We start from the raw sequence: 27,393 nt of genomic DNA on the forward strand, positions 1-27,393 counted from the left end.
CTAGTTTGGACATGTTAGAAGCATGGAACGTTGGAAAAGAACATCATGCTTGGTAAAGGAGGGTAAGTGATAAAAAGGAAGATTTTGATGTGATAGGTTGGCAGTAGAGGGTGAACCACAGGCTCTGGCACAGGTATGCTTGTGAGGGTGGTGCAGGACCAGGCAGTCTTTCCCTCTGCTGGCTCTGTGAGTCAAAGCTGACTCAATAGGACCTACCACCACCAACCTGTAATCGTCTTTTTCCCTAGAGGGTCATGAAGAAGACCAACTAACCATGCAAATAGAATGTTCTCTGTGCATCTTGGAAAATCATTATAAAATGATAGTGAAATAGCCTAGATGCAGCTGCTGTCATTGCAATACCTTGGAGAGTGAGGAGACCTAAAATTCTCAGTGTTAAGTGTGTAGATGTGTTTCTACAAGGTTCTTCAGATTCTTGGATAGGATATCCCTTCTGCTAGTATCCAGTGAACACTTGAAACCTATGTCTTACAAGATATAAACATTGACCCTGGAAGATGGAAGGTAGTGAGATAATGAATATATAAATATAGTCATTAAGAGCAATTCTGTCTGTATTTTCTCAGTCTATTTTTAACATAACAATGTGCAAAAAGTATATAAAAAGTTATCCATTTCATTTTTATTCACTTAACCAACAACTTAAAAAAACAAAGAAATATAAACATACTTAACCCCAAGACACCATAGAATAAAAGAAACATTAGAAGAGAAAGTATGTGAATGCCAAGATGAAGGGAAAATTTCTAATGAGCAATATGAATAAAAGTACAGGATAAAGTAACTGGAAATTAGAAGACTACTATGTCAAAGATGAACCAGATGGAGCTACTGATGGCAAAGAACGGACCGTCTACTACAAGAAGTAACAAGCCCGAGCACCGCTCTGAGGGAAGGCGACAGGTACGCTTCCTGAAACTGTCCCCGTACACGGCTTTTCCACATTCTAAATCCTACCCACCCTTTAAGGTTTAGCCAAAGCGCCACTTCATCATTGGAGCTCTTGTTGATCCTTCTTCCCTAACAAATATCCTCAAGCTCTGCACCTGGGCGTCTACTGTTCTCCTCTGAAACTTTCCAGCCATCTAGCTTCTTTCCTTAAGGTGACTCTCATCAAGTCCTGTGGTACAAACTGGGTTCCAGCTCAACTTTCATTATGACAGGATAATCTCTCCCACCCAAAACCCAACCCAACCCCACCCAACTCAACTCAACCCAACCCAACCCTACCCAATCTAACCCAACCCAACCCAACCCAACCCAACCCAACCCAATCCAACCCAACCCAACCCAAACTATAGGCCTCAGGTAGGATCCCAGGCATAGTGACCCTACATATGGTGTCTGAGCCTGCCAATCTTTAAGGGAGGAGGTAGCCTCATCTTTCTCCCAAGGAGCAGCTGGCAGGTTTGAACAGCCAACTTTGCAGGTTGGTAGCCCAAATCCTAATCCAAATTCTTGAGGACATAAAGAGAAAAGTATTCTACCCTAAGGATGAAATGCTAGCCGGCAGACTGATCTCCAAACACACTTTATTCAAATAGCCCCCTAACATTAGTATGGTTTTTATATTCACCATAGAGAAATGAAACTTCCTGGACAGAATTCAGAGCCAGGGATCATCTGAAAGATGTGTGGATTTTAACCTACAGCCGATGCTGTAGAAATTAAATAACACAAGACTGCCAGTTGTTAGAATGAGGTCATTCAAACTAAACTTTGGTTTGAGAAGATTCTGTACACTTAGGCAAGGAGCTTCTGACTTCCAAAGGGAAACAGCGAAAGGATTTGTTAAAAAAATAAGATGCTGGATTCCATGAAAGGTCAGCATATGAAGAAAGTATTAGTAAACATTACTAATAGTCCAAGAAATCCAAATCTAAATTGTTCCAGTTAAAATAATGGATCTTAAAGGTCCTCTAGTTAATTCTCTGCCTTCGGATGAACCCACATTTTCCTCGGCGGGGGGGTTGAGGGAAGAAGAGGAGACTTTCTACTTCTGTAACTAGTTAGGGTCTTGGAGACCCACAAGGCTAGCTCAACCTTGTCTTATGGAGTCATATGAGAGGGAATGCATTTGGTTTTGAGGATTTTTGATTCCCAGCAAATGAGCGTCTACCTTCCTTGAAAAAAATATTTTTATTAATTAAGAATAATTTTATTGTTTGGTGTGGTGGAGGGGCCACATTTCCAATGACCACTCTGCATTACACCGTTCCAACCACTCGCTCCCTCCCCCCCTCACTGCCCCTCAGGAGTTAAAGATCTTTGGGGACAAAAGTTGTATTCCCTTTCTCCTTCAATGATCTGTTTGCAAGTTCTTCCTTACACCTTTATTTACTGTCTTCCAAAGTCATTGTCCATAAGATAAGAGTTGTCATTTCTGATGATGAGGCTTTATGTCAGACTAAGGAGGCTCTTAGTGAGATTTCCCCCCTAGTTTCTATCTAGAATCCTGGTGGCACAGTCAGTTAAGCGTTGTGCTGTTAACTGAAAAGGCAGTAGTTCAAATACACCAGCTTCTCGGGAGAAAGACAAGGCAGTCAGCTACTAAACAGATTGCTGGTCTCAGAAACCCTTTGGAGAGGTTCTACTCTGTTCTATCAGGTTCTATTGGTTGGAATTGACCCCACAGTAGTGGGCTTATTTATGGGGGTTTTAGATTCTATATATTTATACATCATTTGAAGATCCCACCATGAAAAATACCACCAGTCTTGGAATTATAATATCCCAATGTTGGTGTTGTCTGCACTTTATCTCTAACTTCAGGATTGTTTGTACAAGATCTTGAGATCTTTCATCTCATAGAATGCTATTGTTTCTGAGTCTTGGAATCTGCTTCTTGGGAGGTTCAGGAAAGAGAGGGTAGCATTTGAGTACAGTACAGGTCGAAAGGACCGAGGGCCCGATGATGTAGCATTTCAGAACTTTCGCCCGCTTATGTAGTCTCCTTATCACCTTGGGAGACTCTTAGGGTTGAACTTGTAGTGGTCATGAAGCTGAGTCTTCCTGTTCTGTGGCTTTTCACGATTTTAGACAGCAGTGATGCAAAGATGACCAACTCATGAGCTATTCACTTGCTCGAAAAGCTTAGCAAAGATGTTGTTATAAGTACAATCATGTCTCCATCTCTGAAATGTAAATGAAGCTACAGCTGAGAAGGTTCAGATTGTACTTAATCTGAGCTAGTCTTCCCTCTGACATGTGCTTATTTGAGAGGAGTCCAATACACTAAGTTCTTCTTTGAGGCATATTTTACTATGACTATGTTTTATTACTTACTGTTTCATGGATTTAGGTCTTCTAAGATTTGATGACAAAGTACCATGATATTTTTTCATATCTATAAGAGGGCATGACTAATTGTTTTATCTATGCTGGTTAGTGTGATCAAGCGCTTGCTAAAGGGTGGGGTAAATCTTCAATGGATTGTGTCAGAAATATTTCTTCCTACTTGAGGCTCGTTTGTCTTGCCTTAATCCTTAAATATGTCAAAACATGGTTATTGGAAATTGTTTATTTATTGCCACTTTATGATGAGTTAGCCCATAGATGACCAAACTTATTTGGCTTACCGCCCAGTATTCAGGGAAAAATATTACTCACCACCTCCCTGGAGACCAGCAATTAAATTTTGTACTATAGTCCATAACCTAAGATCTAGTGTAGGCAGCTGCGCTTGCAGCCCCCCTGGTTTGTTGCCAAACCCATCCCCCCAGGAGGGGTGGGGCACAATATTGCCCCCTTTGGGAAATACCAACCTACTCCATCAGTGAATAATACACCCCAACTAAAACGCTTACCCCAACTAGTTCACAGGACTATTGTACTTTTATTAGAAACGGTAGAAAAAGTATTGGATTAACCAGAATAGCGTGTTTAACAACATTGATAAATTATAACCTTTAATAAAATGTAAACAATCATTACTGCACGAAACCGAGAAATGACCTAGCAGCCCTGATCCAACAAACCAGTCTCAATTAGACATGAACTTTACCTGCCGTGGACGCAGCTGTGCTCCTGGCGTAGCTTCCTCATTCCAGGCCCCCCTGTCCTGCATGTATGGTCACGACGTGCACCACTGACTCAAAAACAGGTCTGAAATGACGACGAACACTTACCTTCACACTTGAGCAGGAAGAAATCCATGTTGTGGCTGAAGGAGGCACTGAAGTAGGTGCAGTTCTCAATCAGGTCACAGGAGAGGCATTGCCTGTTGAAGCCTTCCACAGTGCTGGCGCTGGGGGAGCACAGAGATGGGGGAGTGGACTGAGACAGGGTTCTAGGACTGAAACACTCATGATGGTCAAGGTTCAAATTGCTTTGCAGGGCATTTCAACTTGAGTGAGTGTTTTCCTGCAAAATGTGTTCCGGGAAATCTTTACTTCTCGGTAGAGGCACGCTTGGAGGATGCCTTCCTCCTCCATCAGTCTTGTCTGCTGGACACCATGAATCTCTATGGGGGCAGACAGTCTCACCTTTCTCTTGAGAAGGATTTGAACTCCTGACTTTGTGATTCACAGGTCAATACTTGAAACCTTTCCATTGAAGCCTGTCCTAACCAGCAGATCTCTCCCATGCTGGGCTGATAACCACCAGGTCAGTAGTTTGAAACCACCAGCTACTCTGTGAGAAAAAGATGAAGCTTTCTGCTCCTATAAAGCTTTATAGTCATGGAAATTCCAGAGGCAGTTCTACTCTGTCCTATAGGGTTGCTTTGAGTTGCAATCAACTCAATGACAGTGAGTTTTGAGTCTGTGTTTTTATAGACACTGTGCTTTGGATGATAGACTCGTACAAAGCCTTGGGCCAGGCAACCGGGATAAGCCAATGTTCATAACGGTCAAGGTCAATTTGCTTTGACTGGCATGTCAAGCTAATTGAGTCTTTTCCTGCAAAATGTGTTCTGTGAATCATGACAAGACCAAAGCTATGGTCTTGACTTGAGGCAAGTAGAGTTGTTTGATATAATAAGCTAGTATGTTTTATTTATGTATCTCATCTCTCTGGACTATGCATTGTTGTATTCCTCTCGAAATCACAACACTGGCATACAATAAGGTAGGACCTCCATAATCACGAGCTGAATTAAAATTTGGCTGCTCCCCAAAATCACGTCTTCTGGCAGAGAGAACTGGCTCTGACTTTGCTTCCCACTCAATGGAGCTTGAAGAGTCAAGACAGATATGGAGATGCCGCCCTGGGATCATGGTGTTCAAATATACCAAACCAAAAACCACACTCACTGTCATTGAGTCAATTCTGACTCATGGCAACCCTAAAGGGTAGGGTAGAGCTGCCCCTGTGTGTTTCTGAGACTGTGACTCTTTACAGGAGTAGAAAGTGTGCTCTTTCTCCTGAAGAATGGCTGCTGGTTTCCAATGGCTGACCTTCTTGGTAGCTGTTCAGTGTACTCTGTCACTATTCCTCCAGGGCTTCTATGATCAAATATAGACACAATTATTTCAACATTAAAAGGTATTGAGGTTCCCAATATACCTGGAAAAATATCCGTAGATTTGGTATAGGAGTCAACTATAACCACAGGTTTCAATATGAAATGTATCTTTTAAAGATGAAAAATATACCCGATGAGAGACATGTGTAACTTCTAATAGTAGAAATTCAAAAAGGATAAGCATATGCCTTTTGTAATTTTTCCCAACTGATTTTTAAAAATTATACTAACTATATAAGTAGTAAAACCATTTCAACATTTGTGACATGGGCAGTACGGTGACATTAACTTACTTGCACGTTATGAATAATATGGTGACATGACTGAGTTAAATTGCCCTGTTAGAGATGCGTTAATGACAAGTCTACAGAGAGAAGCAAGTCTGTGGTCTAAGACTTTGCTAAGGAGTTTTTTGTTTTCTCCAAACCGTTGAGTCCGGGGTTCCTGCACCCAGCTGTGAACTGAAAGGGTGGACGCAAGCTCCGAGGACTACACTAAAGGATATCCTCATAAATGTCTTATAATTTAGTCAGAAACCAGTAGCAAATTTCTAGTCTAGAAATAATAAAGGAGGCAGGTGATTACCCCACCTCAAACCCCTGGCCTCCTGAGCAAAGATGGTGTATTGGGCTGCGTGTCGGACTGAGATGAAGACCTCTATTCCATCGTCTCTGAAAGAGTTATAGTCCCGGAAATGCAAATGGGGAATTCTACTCAGTTACAGGGTTACAACGAATGAGTTGGAATTGACTTGATGGCAATGAGCTTCGGGTACACTGAGGAAAAGCAGCCCCGGCGGCACTGTAGGATCAACATGGGCTGTGGATTACAAAGCAGTGGTTCAAACCTACCAGCCACTCCTTGGAAAAAAAGATGAGGCTGCCTGCTCCTGTACAGAATGACACTGTCAGACACCTTATATAGGGTCACTATGAGGTGCACTGATTCAAAGGTGGTGTATTTGCGTTTGTGTTTTTTTCTTGGATACTCAGGAAAAGCTCCCAGGGCTACATCAAAAACTTTCTCAAGTGATCAGCAGTAAGTCAGGTAGGGCCCCAAGTTAAAATCTGAAGAGGAAGCAATGTATGTGACTAATATAACCCACTCAAAGTCCCACAGAGAATAAGCACATCAGGTACTGTCCCACCACTCGTTGAGGTCAAGTTGATTTCTACTTTGGAGACTCCGTGTGTGTCTGAGTACTCCATGGGGTTTTCAATGGCTGTGAAACTGCAGCACAAGTCACGAGGTCTTTTTCCTAAGGAGCCTCTGGGTGGATTAGGACCCCCAAACTTTCAGTTAGTAGATGATGCACAGCCATTTGTGCCATTCCCGACCCCAAATCCACTGACTTTGAGACAATGGTGACTCAAAGCAACCCCGTCAGACAGAACAGAACTTCCCTGATAGAGTTCCCCAGGATGTCAATCTTTAGGGAAGCATACTGTTACATCTTTCTCGTGCAGAGTGGCCGGTGGATTAGAACCACTGACATGACATGATGGAGCTCAGAGTATTAGGATCTAGGCTTCCTCGTCTAGAGACTCACTAGAAGCTAATTCCTCTAATTCTTTCCATAGTTTACTCAAGGTGAAAGTGAAAAGAAAAGACAGTTAGACATCTGTCGTTCCCAAGAGGAAGAACTGAAAAGAGGCAGAAACCCAACTAAATAAAACCCGAAAGATGAAAGAAACTTTCAAAGCTGGTAGCCTCAGCATTCTCATGAATGACCCTAGCCATTGGAGCTACTCCTCTGTGATGGCTGTTTTTCTTCACTGCCTCCCCAAGCACAGGGCAGGAAATGTGGCATGTGCCAAGACACCGATGGCCTCCAATGTGTGTGAAGAAGGAGGGTCACAGGTACCTGTAAAGTTGTCTTCGTCTTGGCAGGTCCTCCGTGCTGAGGAAGTAACTGCAAAAAGCATCATGGGACACGGTAGGTTAGTTTTGCTGAAGAGAACATTTGGCTTTCCAATGTCACCTTCTACCTTTCTAGTCTTAGGGACTTGCACCATGGAATGGGCTGATGTGAACATCTTCTTTCATTCCAGTCTGCTACACACGTGGGCAAAGCAGAGAGAAGCCAGGCACCAAGGGCACGGCAAGGGCAGAGCCTTGTCTGTCAGAAAGTCTCTCTTGCATTTTAAGAGCCTTCAACTTAGAGCCACTGTTGGGGGTGGGGACTTGTTTGGTGGGGGGGGGGTAGTGGTGATCTGGATTTGGATCAGGACCTATCTTTACACAATTATTAACCTTCTGGAAGACAAGGAATATTTCATGCAAATTGGACATAAACTTTGGCTCCATAAATAAGCGGGGACTGATTTTCATCTAAGACTCTGAGTTCTCATGTCAGTAGGTGGCCTGGACGGCACGGAGGCTGAGTTCACGGGACCTGGACTATATAGTCTGAGTGAAACCCCACCTGCGCTTCACACCTGGTGACCAACCTGAAGTCAGTGACTGAGCTTCATTTAGTTTCTATTTATTTGTCTTCCAGAGGGGGCGCATGATAAACCCACCCAAAGCTCTTGCATTAAAAGTGGTAAAATTCATAGAGCACTTAGCTTTCATGCCTCAACTTGTAAATACTCAATATTGGCAATAGTTAGAGTCCCAACAATGTCGATATTAATGACACATTTCACCTCACTGATCTGGTTCATCATTCGAATCTAAAGCTTTGAAAGCTGGACTTTAGACAGGAATCCCATGGAGCCAGGAATCGTGACTTATTTTCCTGAAGCTCCAGGAAGCTGGTGAAGTTGTCAAAGAGGAAGGGTGCGGTAGTTCAAGACACGGTGAGTGCGGTTCAATGAAAAATAACGGATGCGGCCTAGTTTGCCAGGAAGATGGGAGCTGGCCTGCAGTGAAACGGTCTCCACCCCTTACTTACATCTTGCTCTGCTTCTCGTCGTAGGCCAGAATCTTAGTCACATCCCAGTCCCCAGAGGTGATTGACTGAATATTGTCATTGCTGCTGTTGGGCTGTAACACACACAGACAATCAGGCACATTGCCATCCACAATGACACCCACTGGACCAGATAGCTTGATTCTTAGTTCTTGGGTCATTTTCAGTCACAAGGTGAGAGACAGCTGTTCTCTCTGTGGGTAAGGCTACTGTGCGCCCCTCGCTGCCTGTTCGTCTCCATAGAAGCCAAATGGAAAGCCAATGTCTCTGAGGGGCTCTTTCTCCTTCAAGCCCCACCCCCACCTCCTGTGTCCTTGAATCTCAGCAAAAGGAAACTATGTTTTCCTTCTTTGCTACTGCTCCAACGCACCTGGGTTGCCAGACACGTTGAAGCATCATAATAGAAGATGCTGTTTTGTTCCTAAATCCGTCTAACTGGCGGAGTCATTACTACAGGGAGATGCGGGAGGGGAGAAGAAGAGACGCTTGGGGAAGTTGGTGAAATATGAGAGAATCACCTCGCCAGTTATCAACGAGGACGATCGCGACCTTATGACTGAGTGTTTCTCCGAGTTGAGGAGAGCCAGTATCGCCCGCTAGAAGAGCAGACGGAGGGAGGCGATGTGTAGTGTGTCAAAGCTGGACTTGAAATGAGATGTGGGGGTGACGAGGTACAGAGTCACAGGCCAGCTCTTCTGGACGTAGATGCCGGTGGGAGTAGGGGGAACTTATCACAACTGAACAGGGAAGGGCCCACACGAGCACTCTGCAGAGTAGACGTCCCTGGAGGAGAGAGTCCCTGGAGCCGGGGTGCCTGCTGGGTTCCCCTGGGCAGTGAAGTGCAAGCAGGCTCCCAGGGAAAGGAGCCCGTGCAGAAGCATGGGACAGGGCTCTTAAGGATGGGGGTGAGGGGGTCGTTTCTGCTGGAATGTTTGAACTCACAATAGGCTACCCAACAGATGCTGTAACTTGGATGGATTTAGAGACTGGAAGATAATTGAAAATATGTAAGATGGCTTGATTCCTCTGGACCATAGTGAAAAAGACAGCAACAACCCAGGAACTGGAGGAGGTCAAGTGAAGAGAGGAGGACATTGGGGCAAATGCTGGAAGCCAATTAGTAAACAGTCTCTGCCTCTCTTGCAGACACCGAATGAAGTGGTTTTCAGACACAGAACCAGATTCTAGTTCTCACTGCCCAGGCCCTGATCTCAGGAGTCGTGGTGGTGACTTTTGGGCCACTTAATTATTAACAGGATTCCACTTTGTATCCATAGAATGTTTCTGTATTAATTGCCTCCCCCCACCTCCAAATGAAACCTTTATTCACCTAACTTGATCTCAAGTAACTTTGGACCTCTTCAGAAATCATGTCCACACACCATGTGAGAGCTTATCATCTCTGAGCACTGCAGTCCCAGAGGAAGGACACCACAGCGCCCTGTCTTTCCCCAAAGCCTGGCCCCTCGTGGCAGCATTGAGGATGTGCACATGCTCCCTCCTCAAGGGACTTCCTTGCAGGGGACCCGGCAGGCTCACCAGGGTGTCTATTTGGGAGCCAGAAGTGTGTTTGTATTCATCTGGGAACTGCCTTCCCAAACAACACCCTGCTTATCACGCCCACGCCCAGGGAATTGTGCACTATGAGTGACAGCAACTGAGCCATCAGTACTGTTTGGCTAAAGTAGAGATGAGATGCAATTGCCAGGCTAGACTGGTGAGAGAGCAGCTGAAAGCCAGCCGGCCGATTGAACACATCCTTCGGGGGTAGGGGGATGAAAAGGCCCCCCCTCCCCTGCAGATTAAGGAGGAAAGGCCAGTGGACACAGGACTGGCACACAGAACAAGCAGATCATGAGCCTTCAGGCTTACACCCAATGGAGGATCCCAGAGCACCCTCTGATATCGGAAGCGTAACTCGCCTTCTTGATTGGTAACAAAATGGGCAACATATGATGGATGTCCCCGTGTTGGAGACTCCGGGCATTTTACAGAGGAACTTAGCTTCGACTTCACGTGTTCCCAGGCTCCCGTGGGACCTGTGAGCTCCGTGGTTCATGTCCAGGCCACTGTGGCAATGCAGTTTGCAAATGAGTCTATTTACCTGGGACGAGGACATGGTGATATGATAGAACTTTCCCCGTCCTCCCTGGGGGATGGCTCGCACAAAGAACAGCCTGCGGCCATCCTTGGAGAAAACCGGCTCTTCATTCTGGAGACAAAAGAAACAAAGACACTTGTTTTGCTTTGGAGGAGCTTGGATGGGATAAAATGTATTCTGAGACGGCATGAAGGATCCACGTGCTATGACTTTGCTAAGGCAAGCCGGCTGGAAGCAGCAGCAGCACTGCTGGGGTAGGGCTGGGTGGGGGGGGGGACTTTCTTTGCTCGGTAACCAGAGTCACACTCCAGTTTCCAAAAGAGGAGGGATGTGGGGCATGAACCGGCCTCGTGCTAAGCACAGGCAGGCTGAAAGCGCTCTGAGAGCACAGTCCTCTCTGCTACCCGCAAACACCCTTGTATGTGGCCCGGGTATTCCCTATCATAAAGAACCTCACTCAGAGCATTCACGTATCTGAGTCTCTCTAAACACGACCGGTCTCCTTGCAACTGTTCTTCTGTCCTTTAACAGAATCCAATCCTCGCATGGATAGCCCACCAAGAAGACACACCAAAGAAACACACGAGTCAATCAACCAGCCACAAAGAGATACTCTATCTGCTTTGAAATGTCAGTGATCAGGAACAGGACTTCAGGGGCGGACTTTGTGTATTTTAACACTTTGAACTTGAACTAGAGACAAACCACCAGTCTCGGCTATCACCATGCGGTGGCTTGTGTGTTGCTGTGATGCCCGTGATGGCCCCCAGTAGACAGGTTTCAGAATCTTGGCTAAAGCGGACTAGGAAGAAAAGTCTGGTGATCTACTTCCACAAATTAGCCACTGAAACCTGTCTGGAGAAAAACTAGATATTAAATGATAGAGTGCTGACAGATAAGGCTCCTGAGATCCGAAGACATTCAAAAATCGCAGAGGCCAGAGAACAGGTTCTAGGGTGCCAACTGTTGAGAAGCTGGCCCAAGACCAGGCCAGGTATACCTGGGGTTGAGGAAGCCCTTGTGGGCCCCTGGTTAGGGTATTCAGCTACAAAGCCCTGGTAGTGTAATGGTCACACGTTGGGCTGCTAACTGCAAGGTCAGTCGTTTGAAGCCATTATCTCCTCCTTGGGAGAGAGACGTGGCTGTCTACTCCCCTTGAGAGCTACAGTCTTGGAAACTCACAGGGCCGTTCTGTTGGATCTTGTGGCAATGAGCTTGGTGTTTTAGATAAGCAGAGGCCAGTGGTCAGATCCAGCAGCCTCTCCCCAAGGTTGGCTTCAACCAAGAAACCCTACGGGCAGGGCAGTTCTACTTGATCCCACAGGGTCACTCTGCGTAAGAATCTACTCAATGACAATGGATCTGTTTGTTTGTGACACGGGACTGCCAAGGAGGAGACTCAAGAGCAACTAACACGTGGAGACAAGTTTCGGTTGCAAACACGAGGGTGTCCACGAGATGGACCTACTGTTGCTCTTCCCCCAGAACAAAATCAGACTTCCAAGCTTCCTCAGGAAAAGGAGTCCCAGCTGGACTCAAAGCAGAGGCCTGAAGGCAGTGTCCTTCTTTGAGCCAGGTCCCCACTGCCTACAGCCCGTCGCTCAGCTTCCAGCCAGGCCCTGCTGTTAGTTGTCGCCTTGATGGCGAGAAGGGAATTTGTTCCACCGCATCTTAATGTCTCCAGAGCTCACGTTTGAAAGTTGCCATCCGTGAACGCCAATTAGTTGCTTGCGATCTACATTTTCTGATTCACGGAACTCCACGCTAATGTGGGAGAACAAATGGTAAATAACCCCCCCACACCCCACAGGCACAGAGCAAACTCGTTCCCCTGGAACCAGCGAGGGCATGCAAATGTGATATGCCCAGAGAAATCAACATGTGATTACGATGACATTTAATCTTCATGAATATTTGCAATAACATGAAACCTTTCATCTGCAAATATTTAGTCTTCTAGTTAGGCGTTGGAGGCATGGTATTTAAAAGCAGCGGCCAATGCCAAGACCAGTTGTAAATTTGGCTTTTCCAATGCCATCTCTAGGTTAGAGGACTAAAATGGCCCCTCACTTTTCTGAGGGGAAATGTCTGTACTTTTGGTAGGAACAATTAAAAAAGAAAAAAAGACAACTTTGAATCAAGGTGCTGATCAGTCAAGCCTGTAGCAGGAGGCCTCTAAGTCATCTTGACGGGGCAGCCATTGCTCCACGGAGACACCCCAGGGCGCAGGCGCAAAGGCTCTGCTCTCAATCTCCTGCTGCTCCTGTTGCCAAGGGGGTAGCAACATTTAAAGGACCTGTAGTGAGAACATCATTGCATTTTTGACTAGGCCACATGGATGGGCGTTCTGTTTCAGTCTGTCTTTACATGTGGGGGCTGGGGGAGGAGATTATTTCACTGAGTAACCAAGAAACGATATGATGTCTGGCATATAGAACTAGATTCCTCGTGGATCGGGAAGGAATGAATCCTTGATCCTTTCGGTGATCTACTTACAATGTTTCTGCCAAGCCTTGCCTTGGTTTGCATGTCCTCATCTGGCCTGAGGTTCCACCCCAAAGTTTGAAATACAACCACTCCCCCACAAATTCTGGTTCAGACAGGAAAGACAGCCATGCATTGCCCTACAGGACACACTCTTCAACCCTAAGCGTAGCTTCTGGGGTCCTGCACAAACAACTCAATGATCTTGGATGAGAGCCCCCCCACGGCTGGTATCAGATACCAGGCCTAGGCTGTGAAGGGGCATCATTCATTTCTCTCAGATTCCTAGATGAGTGGCCCTTGGCTGGCTTTCCCCGGTTGACACTCCAGCACAATGACTCCTTGCTTTGGACTCAGTGGCCATCTCTGACAGGATCTACTGTGCAGGACTGGGAGGGATATAGGGAAAAAGGGAGGGATGAAATAAGCCAAAATGGAAGACCGAGAGGGAAACAGGGAGCAGTTGTGCCGAAGCCAGCCCCCTGTATGGTTGTCACAGCCCCTCCCATTGGGCATACAGCCCTTCTCAGTTCCTCTGGCAGTGGGCATACAGCCCCTCTCAGTTCCTCAGTAGGGGGCATATCAGAAAACAGGCCCGTCCACTCTGCACATCTCATCGACGTCGGCTCAAATGGGATCTTCCACGGAAGTTCTAGGTGGACATCTGTGACCTGTTTGACATGGCTGTGGCACATGAGTGTGACCTGATCTCTTACTGTCAGGGAGGAGCTTAGCCAGCAGGAACCGGAAGATCCCACCCTAAACAGGTTCCTAAACTTCCCTTGAAGACCTCATGGGACCTTGATCACTGCACGTACAACGCACATCCTTTTTGAAAAAAAAAATGGGGCCAATAATGAAAAAGCTGTTCAAATGGAACTTAACCAGAACCCTCTTCGGAACTGGATTTCCCTACTGACCACAGGGCCGAGAGCCTCGAGTGGGTGGGGCTCCCCGCCCCTCATCCTTGAGACCATGGGCAGCTGTGACCCCTCCACCTCACCTCACAAGCACAGAGTCACCTCAAGGCAAACAAAGCCCTTCTCATGGATCACGGCTATAAGGACCTCCAAGACACCATTCTGCATTTTTAAAGCATTGTTTTCAAAAACGCGATCTGTCTTGTTAGTACATGCTTTAAAGCAGCGGCTCTCAACCTGTGGTCGCGACCCCTTTAGTGGGGTGTTGAATGACCCTTTCACAGGGATCACCCGATTCATAACAGTAGCAAAATGACAGTGATGAAGTACCAACAAAAATAACTATAGTTTGGGGGAGGGGGGTGTCACTGCAACATGAGGGAGGCAGTGTATTAAAGGGTCGAGGCATTAGGAAGGTTGAGAACCAATGCTTTACAATATCTTTTAACCTGAGAAGCTCTATTATTTGAATGTATTCTACTTTTTAAATGCACAGAATTGATTTTGCTCAGAAAGATGTGGCTTCGCAAGTCACATTCAGGCTTTCTCTGCCAGGCTTTGGTTGGGGGTCTGACGTGGGGTGGGGGAGGGTAAGATTCACAGCAGATGAATACACGAGTCTCACTGAGCATCTTCGTTCCATGGCCACTTGGAAGACAAGGAGCTACGTGCTGGGTGGGAGCCAGCTCTCAGCTCATCTGGCCTTAGACAATGCACCCCGGCTGTTAGCGACAAGCGGCAGTGTGAGCGTGTCTCATTAGAGAAATTAGGAAGCAGGAGCGGAGGGCAGAGGGCAAAACATACAACCTTCAATTTCCAGAAGCCACAGGACGGAAACAAATGGCTAGGCTGTATTTGCCACTTGGCCCTCACCTGATTGGTCTCCTCTGGTGACGCAGATCCACATGCCTGACAGAGTGTCCAACCTACACCTAGGTTACCTCTTCTGTGCTGCTACACGTCGTGTCTCCCTGCTTCTACCCTTGAACTAATAAACATCTTCAACCCATGGTCTGTGCACTTTACAGAATTCATGGGCAGATCTTATCTTTCCTTCTAGACAGTGAGACCTCCACAAGCTGGTTTTTAAAACCCACAAAGCTTAGCACAGTGCCACCTACAATCCACTAATATTGATTGAACAAATGACCAGAGAATGGAGTCTTCTCGATTCTCATTTTAATCTTTCTGGCACTGACGGATATAAAATAAATTTTTAACATTACTTTGATACTTGTATTTATCTCTTCGGTCAAAGTGGTTTTCCAGAACTTTCTAGCAGGCTAATATTTTAGGTCTCCCAAGTAGTGTCTTGAGGTGGATATATATATATATTTGACTAGGCCTTGGCATTCAAAGCAGGGCAGGAGAAAACAAGAGAGGCCATAGGGGGGCATTGCCCTTTTGGATGAGATTGACACAGAGCAAGAAAAGGATGCATTTAAAGTGCATGGCATCCCTTCCTCAGACAACCACCCCCGACATAACTGATGAAAGCTATAAATAAATGGGTAATTTCTCAAATACAAGCAGCGGCCTAGTCAGAATGTCAGCATTTGCTAGGAGAGCCATTGCTAGTTGTTTCACTGCTCAGCTTCCATTGTTTTCTATTAAGAGGATTTCTCACAGGAAGACAACTACTTCCATCTACTCAATTGTGCTTGGTCCCCCCACCCCCACTCCCACCCGCCCACAGAGAGAGAAATACGTTTGAGAGAGTTGTTATGCCCTTGGGTAAGATAAGGAGGGATGCTTCAAAAACTTCCCTGCGTCCTTTCTAACATCAGGGTGAGAAAGGAAACAAAGGAAGGAAGAAGGAAAGTGCAGTAGCCCGGGTTCATTTTTATGTTGCGATGGGCTCAGACGCAGCGCAGGCCCAGGCGATGGTCTGCTTTGTTGAGTTAGAACTGAAATCACGGTAAGCAACGAGGGCAGCATACACGGGGCTTCCCGACGTTCATGGAAACACGGAATCAAAAGATAAAGGCACTTCCCACAGCGTTCTTGAAGCAAACTGGCACGAACTAAGGTGCCCGGGTGTGTCACTGTCTTGTCCTGCTGTACCGTGAATCTACCTGATGGCATTGAACGACTATGTCTCAATGGGTGGGCCACCCGGATTGATTCCCGCTTCTCTTTCCCCCTCAAGTTCACAGAGCCTGCTTTAGGATGCCAGGTTCGAGTTAAGGATGAAAAGGGAAAGATGGTGGTCTGAAGACCTGGTGGTCTGAAGCCAGGTCCCGAAGAAAGGCTCACGCTGAATCACAGCAGGGTCTACTTCTAGGGAGACATGGAGGAGCCACCATGACTGTGAGCCACTGGGAACTCCCCCCAAGGGGAGCCTTTCCATGTCTTTGAAGGCAGTTGACATCGACCATATCCAGGACACCCGGGAAGGAGCCTCTGCAGACCCATGCTCAGAGCTCACCAGAAGCCTGCCATCTCTGAGGACAGAGGCTTCTAGGTGCCGAAGAACAGACAGCTCTCCAAGTGCTGTCTCTGGACTCGCCAGTGGTGCCACCTCAGGGGTAACTGAGGAGGCCAGAGTGAGGCAGGGGCTGAGCAGAGGCTCTGGGCCACCAGGGCCATCCCATTGAATGGCTTCAGTTTGGGGAATTCCCTTTTAGGATTTCATCTGTGAGATCCACCTGCTATTTTCAAAACTCAGAAAACCACTGGCAAGAGAACCGGGTGACTGTCGCAGGCTGGGGCGATGGGGCTTGCGCGGGGGAACAGTTACCTGTCTGTGGAGCCAGGCTTCGCTTTCATCTTCGTGTTTCTGAAATGAAACAAGAGTGTTAGAGAGATGGCTTTTGTACGCACTGTGTCTGGGACCAGCAGTGCTGAGCCCCATTTGACGTCACCTCCACAGCGGCTGCACAAGCACTGAGCCCCTGCTGATGCGTGCTCAGCCAGGAGGTAAACCGGGTGTCTGCTTGGTCGCCAGGCATGGCTCTGAGTTCTGCACGGTGTCCGGCAGACAAGCAGGGGCATCACCCCCTACCCCTCCAATCACATCGACACATCCAAAGCAGACGGGCACCCACTGGAGGACAGCGAGACTCCCACTCTTTGATAGACATCCCACCCAGGCGCATGCTCATAGGAAGGCAAACTGCAGGAGCCAGGTTGCTTCAAGAATTTTCGTGTGCACGCACACATGCACCAAAGAGGCTGCATAGGTGCACCTTGGTGTGTGTGTGTGTGTGTGTGTGTGTGTGTGTGTGTGTGTATTTTACCAAATGGAGAGCTCATGACTTAGAAAGACATTGGTGGACAGCATTTTAAATAGGACTGAGAAGTAGATCCCCGGGGCGAGGCGGAAAAGGCACCGCAGAAGGCAATCAAACAAAAGCAAAATGCGTAAACCATCCAAGAGGCAGTTGTTCTTCATCCCACGCCTCATCATCCCAAGGCTCAATGGAGCTGTTCCTGGTGCTGATTCTACTTCCAGGCCTCGGGGCCTCCCTGGTTCTTGGTGGAGAACTGGAGCCCTGGCAGCATACTAGATTAGGTGCCAGGCTGCTAACTTCAAAGTCAATTGTTCCAAACCACCTTGAGAGGAAGACAAAGCTTTCTACTCTCAGTAAGAGTTCTAGTCTCGGAAACCCATGGGGCAGTTCTACCATGTCTCCTGGGGGAATTGATCTGAGGGCACTGAGCTTGCTTTGGAATTTGGTATTGGCAGAGACCTGGCGCACCGGTGGTGGCATTGTGGATCATGCATTGGGCTGTAACTTTAAGGTCAGCAGTTTGAACTCTCCACCTGCTCCCTCAGTAGAAAGATGAGGCAACCTGCTCTCCCCACGATGGGCAGTTCTACTCTGGCCCTGATGGTGTCACTGTGCATCAGAATGGACTCACTGGAACATTATGCTGGTGAAGTTAGTCAATCACAAAGGGGCAAATACTGAATGAGTGCATTACTATGGCAAACCAAGAGGAAGACTTGCATGTCAAAGGGGAAAGAATTTGGAGTTTCCCCAAGACAGGAGGGCAAGGTTGGAAGAAGCAGCCCTGGGGAGAGGGTTGAGAGGTGTGGATTGAAAGGGAGAGGGCAGATCTGTCAGAGGGAGGAGAGAGACTGGGTGGGGACAGGGAGGGTGTACTATAGGGAATGAGGTGAAATGAGCGGCTTGAATGACTGAAAGCCGAGCTGATGGACTGAAATGTAATCTCCACCACCTGGTCCTCTTAAAACAACAATAACAACAACAACACCTTCATTTAAACACTTGCCTCAATAACAGTGAGTTTGGGTTTTGCTTATCTGGTGGAGAAGGCACCCACATGGTCCCGTCTGGGAAGTGTAAGGCTGCTACCTGTCAGGTTGGCAGTTCAAACCCACAAGCTGCTCCTCTGGAGAAAGATGAGGCTGCCTACTCCTGTAAAGATTTACAGCCCCAGGCACCCCACAGACAGTCACTGTGAGTGGGTATTGACTCAATGGCAGTGGCTTTGTCTGTTTTTCGTATTGGTGGAGCAATACACGGATGTAACCGACACTCACAAGACCAGAGGCACAGATATGATGTAGATTACAAGCTAACTTCTTAATTTCTCACAGCGGGTTCATACTTTCCTTTTCTTCCTCTCAAAAACAGCCTCGCTGAAAAATCTGGAATATGTTCTACATCTATAGAAAAATGAGGTCTACCACTGGCTTCAGGATATTAATCTTAGGTACAAAACGTTGTGATCTGCCCCCGCTGTTCCCCCACCCCCCAGCCCGACTGGCACAGTGTGGAGAGAGCCACTGTCTGAGGTTCGGTGAGTGAAACCACAGTGCAAAGTCCCAAGACCCCCAAATCTGCTGTTCCAAGTAGTTTCCCTCCTCAGCTGGGAAGGGACACAGAGGGTCAAAAGCAAAGTTTCCGAAAGGGTCGCTTAAATGTATGCATTCAGGACTTGGAGATGGGTCTGAGGTCAGGCACCGAGTGTGTGTAAACACGATTGTCTCTACAGAGCAGGGTTCAGCCCTCCAGTCAGGGGCTAACACCATTAGCACAGTTCCTCCTCTGCTGCCCCGCCTGGTCCTCTCTTTATTTCGTTGCCTTCTTTTTGTTCTCCCGTCTCTTACTTTTGCTTCTTCAGACTACATATCAAGCATCCCATGGCTCCTAAAGCTCTTTTGGATCTTACTGGTGACTCGCAGAGGAAGGGATCCTGCCCTGCCTAGTGGGGACAGCTGCTCCAGGGTCAGGTGCAATGGGGCCAAACACGAACCCGGTTGGAGAGCTGGCTCTAGCATGAGTTGTGAAGTCACAAGCCAATTATGTCACCGGTCTCAGCTCCATCTACCAATGGGGAGAATGCCCATCGTACTGAGAGTGGATTAAGAAAATAGTTCTACTCCGGCACACATGAGTTTGCTATGGCTTGGTGTCACCTCCAAACACCTGACTTGTTTTGTGGATTGTGTTCAAAACACTACTTAATTTATCCACCAGGTGGCACCAAAAACTAACCTGACCAAACTCCCTGCTGCCTTCTTGCTGATCCTGACTCAGCGCTGGACGCTCTAGGGGAAAGCAGAGCTGCCCATTGAGGTATCTGAGGTTGCTCATCTTTACCTGAGCGAAACGATGAACACTCTTCTACGGAGTAGGTGATGGGTTCATACTACTGACTGCATTTTGCAGCCGAAAGCCAAGTCCACTTCACCAGGTCTTCTTACACCAAAAAGTAGAGACCTATTTTTTTTTGAAGTATCAGGTACCAAAAGATCCCAAACAAACAACTATATTGATGTGAGCGAGATGTTTGGAGCGGAAACCCAAAGTCCATCTGTAGACAATTAGATATCCCACCCCCCTAAAGGGTTATAAGGAAGAGATGGTTGAACCAAGGTGGAGCAAAGCACCAATGAATAACACATCCTTGCTCTAGTTCCTGAATGCTTCCCCCTCCCCTCACTACCATGACCCAGTTCTACCTTACAAGTCTGGCTAGACCAGAGGACACACATTGATACAGATAAGAGCTCTCTGCACACAGAATTCAGGAAAGTTGAACCCCTCAGCTACAGTAGTGGGAGTAGCTATATCATGAGGGTAGGGGGATGGCCAGGGAGGGGTAAGGGTAAGAAGGGGGAAACCCATCACAGATTGGATATATAGGCCCCCACTCCCCGAAGGGGACAAATAACAGAAATGTGGGTGAAGGGAGACAATGGAGAGTGTAAGATACAAAACAATAATGACAATATATAATTGACCAAGGATTCACCAGGGAGGAAGGGTGGAGGAGGGAGGGGAAAGACGAAGGAGCTGATACCAAGGGCTCAAGTAGAAAATGTTTTGGAGATGATGATGATGGCAGCATATGTACAAAAGCGTGATATACAACTGATGTATTGAATGTTTTAAGAGCTGGAAGCCCAGATGACTCCCAGGTGAGTCTGGGGCAAACTCTGACGGCCCCTGCACTGCTCTGAACCTACCTTGGTGCAGACCCCAGTGGTGGCATCGCAAAGGGTGAGGATGGACACGTTCTGAGCCCGGTTCAGCCAGTTCACCGCCACTTTGGTACTGGTGGCCCATTTCACCATGGTGATGTAGTAATCCCTGAAAGAGTGTAAATCACAAGTGAGCACATGTGCAGGAACAACACAGCCCACAGCAACCAGACCTCCGCCGCACCTGATTCCGTACCCCCAGAGCTCTGGTACAACCATTTCTCAAGCACATTACAAGCTCTGATGACCCACTGAGCCGCTGGCATGTGTATAGCAAAGGGGGTAGACGCGTGGCTTAGGGTATTCTGAGCTACTCCTTAGATCGTTACCCAGGCAAGTTTTCGTGGCCCAGCTGCCAGCTTGCTCCCCTACCTACAGGAGCTGGGGGTTTTCTGGGGTTCTTGCTAGTGGGTGTGATAAGTCCTATGCTTCAGCTGAGCCTCTTTGGCTGACTTGATCCATCTGCCCTACTCAAGTGCAAGTGAACCACCCACTTTCTGTTACCTAGAGGTGGTGAAGCAGTCAGAGGAGAGGCAGGATGGAGCAAGACCCAGGAAGGGCCTTGTAGGATGGCACTTTGCATGTTAAGTACCACGAGAGACAGCCAGGGTGTATGCTGAGGGAGGCTGCTTCCTTGTGCCCTCTTCCTTAAGGAGAGAATATCTCAGGCTAATCTCCAGTTAATTAGGGAAAGGGTTTCATGGTTCTGGCCATCAGGAAAACTCTAAATAATCTAGTGGCCGTCTTCCTGATTGGACACCAGTCAGAGACTACTGCAGTATTCCCGCCCCAGTCTACACTTTACACCAGGGCATTGGTGCTTTTGGTAATGAACTTGAATGACCAGGCGACGTCTCCAAACTGGATTTTATAAAAACTGCATTCAAGAGGAAGAAACGAATGCCAAGAAAACCAGTGTACACAATAAACTTCCAAAGAATGTTCTAGAGTCTAGGCTCTTGTTCAATCGCCTGCCCCATCTATATCTATAATGAGATCTGTTCAGAATGAATACTGTGTGGTCTTACAAGATCCTTTATCACTAGAGATGGACACATTCCCTAGATACTGCCCAGGAAACGGAGAAGGGCCGGAGCTACCGCTAATGATTACTTTCCCAGCAACTCTCTGCCATCGAGTCAATGCTGACTCAGAGCGACACCCCCTCCCCTGCCCCCGTGGGTTTCCACAACTGTCACTGTTTACAGGAGTAGAAAACCCACTTCTTCTACCAAAGAACAGCTGACAGTTTAGAACTGTCAAGCACAGCCCAACTCATCCCCACTACCCCACAGAAAGGACTGAATAAATGGACAGGCGACTTGGACCAGCCTTAGTTAACCAGGTGACATTGCTCAGGGTCTCTCCTTGCCCAAATCTGCCTCTTCATCCAAGTTTCTCAGAACCTGACCCAATTCCAGCCCGCATGGTCCATGGGACAATGGCTCTGGCTCCAGACTAGCGCTACCCCTTCCACCTGTCCAGGGAGGATGGCTCCCAAACTGCTTGTGGCTACTTAGGGGGCACGCCGGAGGACATTGGTAGGAAGAAGTGCACGGAATATATAGGCAACGAGGATGGCTGCACAGACACTCAGACTTTTCCAATGTTCAACCTTCTTAACTTCTGCAGTGGGGCTGCTTCTGCTCACCCCGCCTGCCGCACAGCCTGTCGGCCCTCCGAGACCAGGGTCTGTGTTTACAGGACCCGCGTTTTCATGCTCATCTCGATTGCGGCTGCTCCACTGACAGCTGGCATGTCCCTTAGCAATCGCTCGCTCTGGAGCGTGGCTGGCTGAGTCTCTCATGCCCGAACACTCGCAGTGACATTGGTAACAACTGCTGTCTGGTCATCTCAAATCTCTGCAGGTGTGAAATATCTCTTACTTAACATTCAGTTGAGGACTGTAGCGTTCAGGATGGTTTACTAAGCAGTGTACAGAAGACCAGAATCCTCAAGACTGGACCAAGAGGTAACGTCATGATAGAAAGAGAAAAGAGAGACGTCTTAAGGGACTGTGTCTTGCTTGGGTCCACAATCAAGGCTCGTGGAAGCAGCGGTGTTGCATTGGGCAAATCTGCTGCACAAGATCTCTTTAGAGCAGCGGTTCTCTACCTGGGGTCACGACCCCTCTGGGGATCGAACGACCCTTTCACAGGTGTCGCCTGATTCATCACAGCAGCAAAATGACAGTGATGAAGTAGCAACACAAAGAATTTTATGGCTGGGAGGTCACCACCACATGAGGAACTGTATGAACGGGTTGTGACCTGAGGAAGGCTGAGTACTGAAAAGAAAGCCTGTTACTTAGGTGATCCTGGCACAAGCCACGGTATTCCCAGTTGCCTCATGGGTACGTGAAAGTTGGACATTGAATCAGGACATCGATCCACTTGAATTGTGGCGCCAGAGAGGATTATTGACAGTACCACGGGCTGCCAAAAGGACAGACTGATATGTCTTCTTGGAAGAAGTATGGCCAGAGTGCTCCTTCGAGGCGAGGATGAGGAGACTTTGGCTGATACCCTTTGGACCGCTTGTCGAGAGAGACCAGTCCCTGGCGAAGCACGCTATCCTTTATGAAAGAGGAGAGGCAGTGAAAAAGAGGGCGGGCTCTCAAGGACAGGAACTGACAGTGGCTGTGACAATGGTCTCAAGTACGGGGACAATGCTAAGGATGGCCCTGGACCGGGCGCCGTTTTCGCTGTGCATACGGTTGCAACTGATCTGATGGCATCTAACACTAACATCAGTTCTCTTAAAACAAAACAAACCAAATCAAAGTCTGGAGCCAGCCCTTGCCTTGCACGGAATCTTTTTAAGGCTCACCCCGTGGCTGGGGGCCCCAGTGGGTAGATGTGGGAGGGGAGCCGCAGGCTGGATGGGCCGTGGGGAAGGAGCTCATGGCTCTGGGGGTCTGGCAAAACTGTGCTAACTCTTGAGTTCTCTCATGGGACCAGTTGGAACTCCGCCTCTCCGGGTGCAGGGCATGCGCGTAAGGTGACAGCAGGCCTCTGCACTTCTTGCCCCTGCCCACAGACTGCAGTTCGATGGAATCAAACAACGAGGAAGAGAAGGTCTCCCAGCGTACTTCGTGTTGCATGATCTCCATAGGAACTGGGGAGGATAATGTTCTCATTTCTATGCATCCCTCCTAGGTCTCTTTCTAGTTTTTAGGGCGCTCTTGGGCACAAATCGCCTATACACGGAGTTCGTGTGAAGCAGATGCTGACTCCTGGCAGCCCTCCATGTGGCAGAGGAGAGCCGTGTTCCCCAGGGTCCTCCCAGAGTCGGATGGCGCAGAGCAGATCTCCAGGCCTTTCCTCTGAGGTGCCCCCAGGGGATGTCCACCTCCCACCTTTCTGTTGGCAGCTCAGCGTAATGCCCACCGTACCCTCCAGGGATTCCAATCCTTATACGGAACAACGACAGCAACAGCCTTTCCTCAACGGTTCGTTTTCCTAATTTGGTACGTAGACCAGTAAACTCGGACATGGAAAGCAACAGATGCAGGCATGCCTGGGCATCAATAGTGTTGCTGTTGCTTCTTGCGAAAAAGAAATGTCCTGAGCAAGACCTTTGGGAACAATCACAAAAGAGACCTCAGAGCCCGCGCAACACGCTGTGGTCCATGTTTAAAACCCTCGAGCCCAAAGTGTGGCAAGGCAGCGCAGTTGAGAACAAGACTAGGAGCGCCGGGGTATGTTCTAGAAGCACCTGGGTGGGACCACGCTGCTCGCTGCCTGTGACCTTGGTGTGTGACTTCCAACCAGAGGGAGAAGATGGTTGCAAGCACTTTTGTTGGCTGGCTTATTTATTTGGCTTCGCTCAGTTGCACAAGGAGGTGTCTCGTACAGAAGGGGACAGAGCACACATCTGTACCCACTTGGCACGAATGACTGAGGAACTTGGGTTGTGGCATGGAGCATCACTCGAAACCAGGGATAGATGGGCGCTTACCTCTGGGAAAGGTTTGATTCTATAACTAACGTTATGTGTAATCTCATTTCTGGGTTTTTTTCCATCTGTGTAATACGAATTCTCAAACAAAACTGGGGAGACCATTAGAGATTTTGGAGGCAATAACATGCAACAAGGAATATTAAATAAAGTTAAAAGAAACAAACAAACAGACTCACTGCCATCAAGTCACATCTGACACATAGGGACCCTGTAGGTCAGGTTAGATGCCTGCAGATTTCCGGGACTATAACTTTTCACAGGAGGAGAAAGCCTCATCTTTCTCCCTAGAAGCCGCTGGTGGTTTTGAATGGCTGACTTTGCAGTTGTAACCTCTGCAACACTCAAACCGCAAGACAACCAAAACGACCAAAACAAAACAATGACCCAAACCAATCAAAACACAGACTCATTACTGTCAGGTCAATTCTGACCCATGTGCCCTTAGAGGGCAGGTAGAACGGCCTCTGTGGGTTTCTGAGACTGTGACTCTTGATGGGAATAGAAAGCCTCATCTTTCTCCCGTGGCGCTGCTAGCAGTTTGGAGATGCTGACCTTGCAGTCTGCAACCCAATGCGTAACTCATTGTGTGACTCAAAAATCAAGACAGGAAGCACTCTCAGAGGCCCTATAAAGCTATGTCGTACCTGGCGAGGCTGCTTTGAAAACACATACATGTAAAAATGCTCCCTCGACACAAGCGCCATGTCCTCACCTTCTGGACAGTTGTACGTGTCTTCCAATCATGTCGCCATGCAGCAAAACATATCAAAGCAACACCTTTGATCTGACTCACCTTCAGACTGTACCTCGGGCTCTTTGCCTTGACGGCAACACCCCATCTCAAATCCATACAGGCTAATATCATGGACGGCATCAGTGCCTAGTCTTAGTGCCACCTACGCTTTGTGTTTCCTCACCAACTAAACAGCCAACAAATCAAACTCAAAGAGAGTTGAAAAGACAGTGCATTGCCACCAGGCCACCACTCTGTGGACTTAATTTAAAAGGAGTGGGTCGCGGTGAAGGACAGGGTGCTCGGCAAAGGGGAGCGGCAGTGGAAACGAGGAAGGCCCTCAATGAGATGGGGGACCCAGTGGCCGCAGCAGCGAGCGCCAGCTTAAGAACAAGGGCAGGGAAGTGTTAATTCTGTGGTGCAGAGGGGCTCTGAGGGTTGGGGCCGGTTCAATGATCCCTAACAGCAAGGACGATGACGGTGACAACATGAGCGTGGTTAGGCGCTGACAAAAAGAGTCCCGGAATGAGGCGCTACTTTGGAGAAGAAAGCATCCTTCTGGGCGGTAAGATCCGGCACACTCGATGCTCATGGAAATGAAAATAAAACATTTACTATCTTGCAGAAATTTTCCTCAAGCAGAAATCCCAAAGTAATGGAAGTAAAATTTTCTTGACTCCTCTTGATATCGTTTTATTTCCCTGCATTTCAGAGCAGCTCTCTGAACTATGTGTCCAGGTATTGCGAGGTTGAGGGTAGGGTTTGTGTGAACAATTGGGGCAGCCCCTGTCTCAAGTTATTGTGCATCACACAGGAGGATGCCTTCCTGACTGTCACACGTGGCCCTTATATAGGTCGAACTGATGTCGACACTGTCAACACAGGCTTTCCAGCATACAGCGATGTCCAGCCGGCAAATCTGAGGTAGTCTTTGCTAATTTTGTATTAACATGCTTACAGAGACTCAAAAAACGATGACCGATCACATGACCACTAATGCTTCCCATTGAAAATCTCTGTCTGTCATACGGGTGGAGCTGCAGGAAACGAAAGCATGAGCTGCCTGTGTATGTATGCTTCGTGGCACGGAGCCACGGGGAAGCAGAAAGTACTTCTCTCTTTCCCACGGTCTTACCCTTGCCTCAGTAAGGTTGGGTCTGATCCGGCATGGAATGAGGGGGACCAAACGTTTCCTGCAGGGTTGTGACATGGAAGTGCAGGTGCGGATGTCACTGACTGACGTGGAGGGGGGCACCAGAGGCGTCATGCTAAGGACTTGGTCACTAACTCAGAGGCGTGTGGTTGAAAGCCCTGAACTCTCCATGAACATGCTCTCCATGGAGAGAAGCCCTGGGAAGGGGCATGGCTTCCATGCTGCCCCAGAGGAATCGTTGGACAGAGACTGACCTAGAAGGCCAGAGAAAAGTTCTGGCGAAGACATAAAAGTAGGCCTCAGCCCAGTAGAGATCTGGTAGATATGGGTTAGGCCAAGCCTTTCAGACTCCATCTGAGAAAGATTTCAACTTGGGCCCAAAGGTCAGAAGAAAAGGTAGAAATCTGTTCCCCGAGTGTGTTGTAAAGTATCAGGGGTGGGCCGAGGTCTCCTTTTTCAGGACCAGGACTGGGAAATCATGCAAACACTGCAGAATAAAATAGAATAATAGTACCAGGTGGGACACGCCTACCAAATTCAAGGTGAGATGATGGGATTTCAAAGGAACTGAAATTGAACATTACAGACATGTGCTTCAAAGACATTGAAGGAAATTAAAAACCTTTCCCAGAAGGCAGAAGAATACATACATGCAATGGAAGCCGATGGATGGGTGTTACATTCAAGAAGTACAAATGGTTGTGGGGGGGAAGCCAGAGGATTAGCAGAGGCATGAAAGACAAGAGTGCAGAGATCAACTTTGCAAATTACAAATAGTCTCCCTATTCCAGGAAAATGAAAGAAACATCTCGATACATTCTGATAACATCTTTTAATTATGAGGAAAAATAAATCTCACAGCATTTCACAATGTTTTGACAAGATCAATATTTATGCTTATATCAAATTTCTTTGCTGTTTCATGTTTATGAGTATTTGATATTACAATAAATATTTCCACTTTGGAGGAAGGACTTTTTTTACCAAGAAAATTATTTGTATCCTGACTATTCGAAGAGAAAGATACAATTGATAGTTGCTTGCTGAAAGTATATCTTTAAAGATGTATCGTTGGTGTAGCAGCCAACCTCTGGCGATATTCTCCGGGATAATATTGGGAAAGTTTACCATGTTTAATCTCCTGTTCCGGGACTGTGCTATGTCTCTACTCCTTTTTCTAAAT

General features: G+C 47.6%; 1 protein-coding gene across 1 annotated transcript in view; it reads right to left on the reverse strand.

The window, feature by feature from the left end:
- DPP6 (dipeptidyl peptidase like 6) overlaps positions 1–27,393 on the reverse strand; it is an 890,123-nt gene that overhangs the window by 102,850 nt on the left and 759,880 nt on the right. The window contains exons 11-16 of the mRNA XM_075550777.1: positions 20,347–20,470; positions 16,645–16,683; positions 10,504–10,611; positions 8,382–8,473; positions 7,350–7,397; positions 4,149–4,267 (exon numbers count right to left, since the gene is read on the reverse strand). Of these exons, the coding sequence (XP_075406892.1) occupies positions 4,149–4,267; positions 7,350–7,397; positions 8,382–8,473; positions 10,504–10,611; positions 16,645–16,683; positions 20,347–20,470 (530 nt within the window). The remainder of the gene's footprint in view (positions 1–4,148; positions 4,268–7,349; positions 7,398–8,381; positions 8,474–10,503; positions 10,612–16,644; positions 16,684–20,346; positions 20,471–27,393) is intronic.

Source organism: Tenrec ecaudatus, chromosome 5 (genome assembly GCF_050624435.1).
Source record: "Tenrec ecaudatus isolate mTenEca1 chromosome 5, mTenEca1.hap1, whole genome shotgun sequence".
NCBI lineage: Eukaryota > Metazoa > Chordata > Mammalia > Afrosoricida > Tenrecidae > Tenrec > Tenrec ecaudatus.